Source organism: Pholcus phalangioides, unplaced genomic scaffold (assembly GCF_987345545.1).
Source record: "Pholcus phalangioides strain wild (caught in Gottingen) unplaced genomic scaffold, Ppha-v1.0 ptg000013l_1, whole genome shotgun sequence".
Lineage (NCBI taxonomy): Eukaryota > Metazoa > Arthropoda > Arachnida > Araneae > Pholcidae > Pholcus > Pholcus phalangioides.
Genome location: NW_028301606.1, coordinates 3506614 through 3516979, shown reverse-complemented (window position 1 = coordinate 3516979; position 10366 = coordinate 3506614). Strand labels below are relative to the sequence as shown.

The following is a 10366-nucleotide window of genomic DNA, read 5'->3' as shown; positions in this document are numbered from 1 at the left end:
TTTTCCATATTTATCAGACTTTCCAACGTTATTTGGGAATTATGCATAATCGCCAGTAAAACTGATAAATGTAGTCAAATTCAATCAAACTTTCTTTATCGATACGATTGGTGATTAAGCTTATACACACACCACCGGTGTATTACTAATACATGAAGAGAGGAAACACATATACGTTTAAACATTATGGGAACTGATTGTGATTAAAGTCAAAAATCGTATGAACGAGGTTTCACTGTATATCGTACCTTTCCATTACAAATACTCCCCGTTAACTGGAGAATTTTTTTGTTCTGCGGGTGTACATTATCAAGAGGTTCTACTGTATCACTGTATTGTTACGAAGATTATGCAAATAGTTATTTTTTTAATCATGTATTACGTAATTTCTCGCCTGTAAATAATCATTAATTCATTTTTCTGTGTATCTCGCCAAATTTATGACAAACCTGGAAAGTCTGGCGAGAACGATGATTTGGCGATGTCGTAGCTCCAGGAGAAGTGAAGAAGATCACGTGAGAATCGTCGTGAAAATTCTAGAAGGTTTGGATACACTATGTAAGTAGTTCCGCTTCTACGGAACTAAAAGCAGTTTGTTGGATTTCAGTAAGAAGACAAGGTTTTATTTGCAGTTTGCTCTGCATTTATAGGTCGTGCTTCAAATCGCTGATTGTAAATACGTATATTGCATGTATACAGCTGTTCTGTAAAATAAATCTGTTTGTCCGCTAAATTGCTTCGTACTTTGCCATTTCCAGTGCCTGCGAGGGACATAATCCGGGACAGCATTAATAAACGGTTGTATAGGAAAAACAATTATATTATACAACTGCCATGGTAAGCACTCATGATTGATATTCTGTAAGGTCATCAGCGCAGCAACATTCAAAACCCATGTTGCGAGATCAAACTTATTGTGACTCTACATCAGTGGTTCTAAACCGGTGATCCGCGGAGCGTTTGCGGCACCAGGGGCTCCACAGCCACCCAAGGAAAATAAAATAAATCACTAAATTTTTTTAATGAATGGCCTGTGAGGCTCTGTCATAGAAAATGTATTTTTAAAAGTGAGTTAATTAAGGTTGAGAACCGCTGCTGTTTTGGTTGCTCACATGCTTGCATATATTCTCGCACTCCTTTGGGTACTCGCTGACGCAGTCTTTAGGTCACTGGTCCTTTTTAGGTCATTTTCCTGCTCACACATTTTATCAGTATTTTTGGGCAGTCATACGTTTGCACACTTTTTTGGTCACTCTTTTGTCTGCTCACAAACCGAGTCCTTCGCTCTTTAAGTCACTCCCACATGCCTAAAAACTGTCTAAGTACTATTTTGGACACTCACTTCTCACTGTCAGCACTGTCTAGGTCACTCGTTTGGTCAGTCACGTGCTTGAACACTTTCTTGATTATTTTGGCCCCTGAATCTCCAGGTCACTTTTCGTCCCTCGCTCGCTCTCTGGGCCATCCATCCCGAATTTTACTAAAATAAGGCAATTAATACCTTATCGGAAATTCAACGAAATGTGTGAATTCTTTTAAATTTGAACACTGATTTAGTAAGGTTCCGGGACGAATCGTCAGGGAAGCTGCTAAACGAAGAAGCAAAAGAGGGAAAAACTACCCTGAAAAATATAGCGCGGGAGCCACAGAGAGAAGAAAAGAGAAACGCTCCCCCTGGGGTCTTTTTTCCTGATTATTATTATGATGAGTGTGCTGTTGTAAGGTGTGATGTGCTCGTTGTGTAGCACTTTTCTCTATCCTCCTTAATCAAAATAAATATGATTATTGTTTTGAAAGACGACTCATCAATGAGTACGTGTTCAGTTACTCGACCACGAAGAGGGAGGATCGTTACTGGCGCAGTCGGTAGGATTTAGAACTGAAAAAAAAAATCGGGGGAACATTTTGAAGAATAACACTTATGAAGAAGGGCAAAATGGCCACAGCGTTCCTCCATTGTCAAGCTATGAGAAAGAGAAAGCATGGACTGCTGATGACGGGTGGTTCCTGAGGGCACCATTGCTCTGCAGTTGAAAGGTGAAGAGCATCATTTGCTCCAGAGGCGTATGTAGCTAGCATCAGCTCCAATGGCATATTCAGCGAGCATCAGTTCAAGTGGTGTATTCAACGACCAGCAGCTCCAGAGGCGTAGGTGGCGAGCATCAGCTCCAGTGGCGTATTCAGCGAGCATCATTGCTCCAGAGGCGTAGGTGGCGAGCATCAGCTCCAGTGGCGTATTCAGCGAGCATCATTGCTCCAGAGGCGTAGGTGGCAAGCATCATTGCTCCAGAGGCGTAGGTGGCAAGCATCATTGCTCCAGAGGCGTAGGTGGCGAGCATCAGCTCCAGTGGCGTATTCAGCGAGCATCATTGCTCCAGAGGCGTAGGTGGCGAGCGTCAGCTCCAGTGGCGTATTGAGCGAGCATCAGCTCCAGTGGCATAGTTGACGAGCATCATTGCTCCAGAGGCGTAAGGTGGCGAGCATCAGCTCCAGCGACGTATTCAGCGAGCATCAGCTCCAGTGGCGTATTCAGTGAGCATAAGCTCCAGCGGCATAGTTGACGAGCATTATTGTTCCAGAGACGTAGGTGGCGATCATCAGCTCCAGCAGCGTAGGTGGCGAGCATCAGCTCCAGTGGCGTATTGAGCGAGCATCAGCTCCAGTGGCGCATTGAGCGAGCATCAGCTCCAGTGGTGTATTCAGCGAGCATCAGCTCCAGCGGCATAGTTGACGAGCATCAGCTCCAGTGGCGTATTCAGCGAGCATCAGCTCCAGTGGCGTATTCAGCGAGCATCAGCTCCAGCGGCATAGTTGACGAGCATCATTGCTCCGGCGGTTCGTGTGGCGAGCATCAGTTCTAGTGATATACGTGAGAGCATTATTGCCCTGTTGTGTGTCAAGTGAGAGCATCATTGCTCTGTTGTTTATCAAGTGAGAGCATCATTGCTCTGTTGTTTATCAAGTGAGAGCATCATTGCTCTGTTGTTTATCAAGTGAGAGCATCATTGCTCTGTTGTTTATCAAGTGTGATAGCATCATTGCCCTTTTGTTTATCAAGTGAGAGCATCATTGCTCTGTTGTTTATCAAGTGAGAGCATCATTGCTCTGTTGTTTATCAAGTGTGATAGCATCATTGCCCTTTTGTTTATCAAGTGAGAGCATCATTGCTCTGTTGTTTATCAAGTGAGAGCATCATTGCTCTGTTGTTTATCAAGTGTGATAGCATCATTGCCCTTTTGTTTATCAAGTGAGAGCATCATTGCCCTTTTGTTTATCAAGTGAGAGCATCATTGCTCTGTTGTTTATCAAGTGAGAGCATCATTGCTCTGTTGTGTGTTGAAACGGCGGTAATTATGCGAGTACTGATTTTTTTTTTTTTTTTGAAAAGATACGTCAGTATTATTCGCTCAGAAAATTATATTTTTTTTTGAAACGTCAGTTTATTATTGAGAATGTGATTTTTTTTTTTTTGAACAGCAGTATTATCGCACATACTAATTTTTTTTTCAATTATCTTTGAATGTACGATTTTATTTATTTTTTTTTTTTGGGTTTGTTTGAAATACGTCAGTATTATTGAGCATATATCTATCTATATATGTATATATTTTTTTTTACGAATGATTAGTCATTAACATATGACGGTGGACGTATACACGTAGATTAAGTGTGAACATTTATAAGCGAAAAAAAAACGATATACCAAGCAACATGGCATATCTCGGGCGTGCAAGGAGGGGTGATTTGGTGGTTTTGGCAGAGGAGTTGGGTCTGGTGGTCAAGGACGGGTCGAACATATTGGACTTGAGGAATAGCATCCTCAAATGTGACGGCTATGACGAGGAGTTCATCCGAGAGCAGTTAGCTGTCATCAAGGGAGACAGGGAAGCACGAGAAGAGCGTGACCTAGCTGAAGGGAGGATGCGTGAAGAACGAGAACACCTCTTTCGAATGGAAAAACTCCGCTTGGAGATGGAAAGGACGAACGCGTCCACAAATGGACGACAGAATTTAACCTCATTCAGTACGGAACTGACGAGGCTTGTTCCAAAATTTGACGCCAAGGAGGATGACATCGCCTTATTTCTCATAATATTTGAACGCCAGGCGAATAGAATCGGGGTGGACAAAAGAAACTGGGTGTCAGCTTTGCTGACCTTATTGCCGTCAGATATAACCCAATTAATCGCCCGAGAATCGGAAGAGAAGTTTGATGATTATGAGTACATTAAGGAGATCCTCCTTAGGAAATTCAAATTAAGTGCGGAACATTTCCGGCAAAAATTCACCAAACATCAACGCAACCCGGCGAAATCATGGCGAGAATTTGTCTTCGAAATATCGAATTTCTTCGAAGAGTGGATCCGGGGTCTGGACGTTGGTGACTTCGAGACACTGAAGAGCCTTGTCATTACTGACCAACTAAAACGACGCGTTCCCGGCGATATACGTGGCCATTTCGTGGACGAATGGGCCTCTTTCATATCTCCGTCTATCCTAGCTGACAAGCTAGATGAATACGAAAGTGTGCGGTCAAACTTCAGGAAGGTGGGCTCGGGCAATGATAACGTGAAAGATGAAGCTGGCAAATATGGTAACAGTAGAAGTTTTCCTCCTAAAGCACCGAATTCCAGGCCAGGACTCAAAACCGAAACGCGTAAAACCTTTGTGAAGCCAACTTGCTATTCTTGTGGCTCGGTTGGGCACATATCGAGGGTTTGCAACAATAATGCGAAAGGGCATGCCATTGTGAATGCACAGAGTCAATTAATGACGGTGGAACCAAGTGAAGCCTCGAATATTTTGACGGTGAAGGTTTCGGTTCCTGTGTCTTCTGCGAAGGTCACGGGGAAAATCGATGAACTTAAAATTGCACCCATCAAATGCGGAACGAAAAAATTTAAAGCGATTATTGATAATGGAGCTCAGATATCAGTTCTGAGAGAGGATTTGGTGCCTTCGAACTGCGACGGAGAAGGCACTATACGAATAATATCTGCGTTCGGGGAAACTGAGGTAGCGGCACTGAAAGTTATCCCGATGAGAATCGATGATGGTATGCACAGCGACATTCCTGTAACTTGTGCCGTGTCGAAGAAACTTGTTAACGACATGTTAATATGCTCAACTGCGTACGAGGCGCTGTCGGAAAGTGTGCAGCTCACTGGGTCCATTCGGCATACCGGAGACTCAACGATGTCGGTCGTACAACTCCTGGATTCGAACGTGGAAGGAGGGAACTGCATCCCTGATGCATCACAAGTCCCCGATAAAGGAGACAAGGACTTTATCGGTTTGCTAATTGGAGATGGCGATCTCGAGAAGGGCTGGGACTTCGTACGTCTGGGCCAAAGACCTTATGGCGTAAGGAATGGTGTTCTCACTCACTCCGAGAACGTAAACGGCGAAAATATCGTACAGGTTGTCGTTCCCACCTGCAAACGAATGGAAACGCTTCGGATGGCCCATGAAATACCTTTGGCAGCACATCTAGGGGAGCGCAAAACGAAACAACGCATGAAGTATTCGTCGTACTGGCCTACCATCAAAAAGGATGTTCAGAAGTTTCGTAGGAGTCGTCGAGAATGCCAAGTCAGACGCACCGTCACGTATAGAGATCGCCTACCCATCCAACCAATCGTGAGACCCGAAAACCCATTCGAGGTCTGCTGCGTTGACTACATTGGACCCTTAGAACCCAAGTCAAGCAGAGGCCATACATTGCCAGAGTACAACACGTGGGACTGATATTTGATCAGGACGTAGAATTTGGAGATGTGGACTACGCTCCTGTTCACATAAAAATGAAATCAGTCCAGGACATTCAGAACCACGTAATGGGGTTATCTAATAAGCTGGAAGTTCACAGCAACGGCAATTATTCGAAACCGAAAGAATTTTTAGACGTGTTCAGCAGTCGGGGAATGTATATATTAGGAAAGTACACGGAAAATGTTTGTAAATGTGAATGCATTTCAGTGCATATGTATTACTAATGTGTATTCAGTATGGTATTTTCATTGATCCCACGATGGTAATTGTTGATTTTGTGATTTTTTTTTTGTATGTGTGCTTGAACATGTTTTTCTTTGTTCATTTCTTTTCCTAAATGTGGTAAGCTCAGTTGTCTTGAAAAAAAAGATAGACAATGAGCTCCCAAGGGGGGACGAGTAAGGTTCCGGGACGAATCGTCAGGGAAGCTGCTAAACGAAGAAGCAAAAGAGGGAAAAACTACCCTGAAAAATATAGCGCGGGAGCCACAGAGAGAAGAAAAGAGAAACGCTCCCCCTGGGGTCTTTTTTCCTGATTATTATTATGATGAGTGTGCTGTTGTAAGGTGTGATGTGCTCGTTGTGTAGCACTTTTCTCTATCCTCCTTAATCAAAATAAATATGATTATTGTTTTGAAAGACGACTCATCAATGAGTACGTGTTCAGTTACTCGACCACGAAGAGGGAGGATCGTTACTGATTTGGATGTAAATTCTTATGAATTTGTTGCATAAATATAAAAAAAAATTCAAATATAAAACAAAATATTCGAAAAAAGAACAGCTTGAATATCAACACGTACCGTATAGAGTAGTAATAGCGTGTGTAATAGCATTACCTCAGCAGTATACGTTTCCAAGTGCGCAAACATTTTTCTTGTGTTCGCCTCTCTCTGGGGAATTTCTAGACGGAATTCGGGACTAACACGGGATTTAGTTCTTGTTGCCGTTAATACGAAATTATTGGAAGAATGTTATGAGCAAAATATCATTTCCATCAACGGTAATAGATTGAGTATACAAAGAGATGAGGATATATTTATGTACACAAACGTTTACTTTGAGAGAGAATGGCAAACACAAAGCATTGCTGTAGCTGTTTCTTTTCATTGATTTGAGTTTTCGTTATTTGATCATTGATAAACTACAGCCTTTATTTTGCTGTGTTGGGCTATTTTCACTGTAGTAAAGCAAAGCAAACATATACTTTACGAACACGTTTCTTTTACTTCTACTGTAAACTTAGCAAAAGTGGAAATGTTCCCCTTTTTAAAAATAAACACCACATTTGTAAAGCTTACATAATTCACTTGCCATGAATCTTATAGAAAGACAATAAATATAAAGTTTTTTATTTTCGATTTCGTTAATTTATATCAAACTATTCATTCCATACAAATACGCAATGTTTTTTTTCCCTTTCAGAAATCCGTATAAACATAGTAATAGACAGAGAATATGATGGTATATATATCTCACAAAATTTCACAGATAATCACACGTAGAAGGGGAAAAAAAATAGGGAGAAATAGTGAAATAGCTGAACGAGAGAGAGAGAAAGAAAAAGTAGTGAATAGAAAAATTTGTAGGAAAAGTTTTACGGACAGCGAGCATCAAACAATTTCCGAGAGCGAGGAATTGTGAATTCCTGAGGGGAAAATAGTTCGTGGCGTGTGTTTGCAACGTGCCTTGACTAAAAAACAGTACTTTTGTGCGTGATATGATCTTGTAATTACAGCCAAAAGTGCTAAGTCTCTTTCTTTCTGGTTGTTCGTATCGAACTAGGCGTTTGTGGCGGGGAATGTCTCACGGGGAGATAAATCCTTAGAATTGTTATTTGGTCGATGATATTTTTATATTTATTTATTTATTTATTTCATTTATTTTTAGTGTAATATATACTTTTTTTTCACGTGTTTCCGGGAACAAAGAGTTTCCACGACAGATGTTCGTTGTTAGTATTGTTATTATTATTATTATTCTTTTAGTTTCAGACACACATTCCTCTTTCTCTCGGTTTTCACTTAAAAAACAAAAAAAATGAAGCTTCATTCCCTACAGACGCCGTTAATTAAACATTTGCGTCTGTGCTGCGTGAGAAACTTGTTAAGAGGATTACGGGTTAAAACATCTGTACAAATGAGTTTCAAGATTGTTTTTTTTTTATACATTTTACTTATTTATTTTTATTATCCTTTGCACTTCTTATCTTATGAACAGGGAGAGAAAAGATATCTATATCTTTGTTTCTGTGGATGGTATAGCATCAGATTTAGTGCAAGGTATCATTCTCAGATATTAACAGAATTCCGAATTATTATTTCGTTTTTTTGTCTTTCTTGGGGTAATTTAATCAACAATTGCGTAATAGCTTTTGCAGGAGGCAGTGGTCGGATAACTTCATAAAATACATACTTGCCATTAGGGAATCATTATAATGATACTTTTTTTTTGCCTGAATTTTTATTAATTTAGTTTTCTTTGGCACCAAGGAAAAATAGTGTAATGTGATCTGCACATTGCATAATAAATTTATTTCTACTGTATAATGCAAAATATATTTCAATCAGATGTGGATACGTAAGAATCTATCAAAGAATGTTCATGATTTGGTAAGTTTACTTTGTTTACGTTTTTGAAGTAAGTTAATACGCGTGGGAATGCTACGGAATTGGAGGTAGGCAGCCACATGCGAATCTTGTAGCTTTTCTTGTTGCATATTTCCGCTTATTTTAGTGCATATTTCAGCTCTTTATTGCATATTTTAGCTTTTTAGTGCATATTTCAGCTTTTTAGTGCGTATTTCAGTTTTTTAAGTGCTCTATTCCACCCCCCCCCCCAACTTTTAGTGTATATAACCCGGGCTCTATTTATTATCATTAATTATTGTGACAGATCTAATCCTGAAGACCCTATTCAAACTGATGCCCTCACATCTCCTTCACAAGAGGGCGGGGGCTGGCAGCAGTGCTCCAGCCTGGGGCCGGAGCTGTGCTCATTCTTTTTTTTTTTCACTCTATAAATTCAACAGAGGGACCCTGTGAAGAGTCTGGCCTGGAAGCTCAGTAAAAATATCGGCCCAGGAGTCCTACTAAGAGAGGTGGGCCATGTCTCTCTGTGCCGTTGCCGGTTAAATATATGGTTGGGAGTCACGAGATTGGAGCATTGTAAGACTGCTTTTTCCTTTATTGTTCAGTTTCACACTTCTGTACATGTATAGGTCATATGTTTGTACTGATACATTATTTATATGGTGCACGCGCTTTTCTACGTTTTGTATTATATTTGAGTATAGACACGTAATTTAAATCTCGTATTTGAATGCATATTCTCAAGTGAATATATATTGTCAATTTGAATGCACATACATGATTAAGGGATCTTTAGACCCCAATTATTATTTCTTCCACCCTTGGGTTTCATAATTGTCTCCGGCACAACCATGCCCCCATCCAAGAACAATGAGTTGAAATTGCGTCAGTGACAGAGCCTGGTCGTCACATTAAAAAAGGAAATGTTATGACATTATTAAAAAATATTTTACGAGCAATGATATATAAGTTAGATTACTCAATTTGACTCAAAATTATTTTAACAGTTGTTCTTTGTTTTCAGTAAAATAACAAAAACAAAACCCGCATCAAAAATAGCCAGTCTTCATTTTCCTTTCCATCTAAACACACATGATAATGCGGACATTCTTATTAAAGTCATCGTAAAAACTAGGGGAATAAGTCTATTTCCAAATGGTTTTTGCCAGATCGGCTTACTCCCGGAATTGTCCAAGATTTTCGAACGAGTCTTCAGATGAGATTATCTTAGGCAATGATAGGATATCATTGATTTATCCCAGATGAACAACATTACGTGACAGCTACGAAAGGCAACATTCCTTTACGAAGCGGACATTCTTGTGAAACGCAACTCCGTGTTGTAGAATTCATACTGAAGTAGTATGGTGTTGGGGCACACCACACTACAACCCAAGTCTCATACAAAATATCTTGATATCATTTTAGATTAAAAATCTCAAGGTTCACTATACGTACACATATTCCAACATGTACCAATTCGTTAGAAATTCCGCTGAGGATTATGGACGAGGTGCATGTCTGGTTTAGAAGTAGTAGTAGTCTAAATAGATTCTTTTACTCCAGCTCTGCAGTCAGCCTCAAAAATAAAGCTTTTATGTACAAGTCAGTCATTAGGCCAGTAATGTGCTACGCAGCATCATGCTTTTCCATAGCAGATCCTTCTATCATCAGACAATTACCACAAAATAAAATTCTTCTGCGAAAATTACCGGGACACACTAGCGTAACAGAAATCTTGACATAATGAAAGATCTGTGTGAAAAATGAAACCATTCACAACTATTTAGTCAAACTTTGTCGAGGCTATTTCAACAGGGCTGAATCATCAGAATGTCAGCACATCGGAGACATCGTAATTGGTTTTTTTGTAATTGTGGTTGTGGAAGGGGATTCACACTGAAAATTATGTGACTAAAATTATAAGTAGCCAAGGAGAACTGATAATTTTAAGCGGGTTTTACTTGTGTTATTTTACAGCAAACAAATAACAAATGTTGAAGT

At 40.2% G+C, this 10366-nt stretch overlaps 1 protein-coding gene across 1 annotated transcript; it reads left to right on the top strand.

Moving 5' to 3' along the window:
- The first annotated feature begins 3711 nt into the window (after positions 1 to 3711).
- On the top strand, positions 3712 to 5748 carry LOC149078479 (uncharacterized). Its single transcript, XM_089240939.1, has one exon. The coding sequence runs from the start codon at positions 3712 to 3714 to the stop codon at positions 5746 to 5748; it is 2037 nt and encodes a 678-aa protein (XP_089097065.1).
- Positions 5749 to 10366: the final 4618 nt, after the last annotated feature.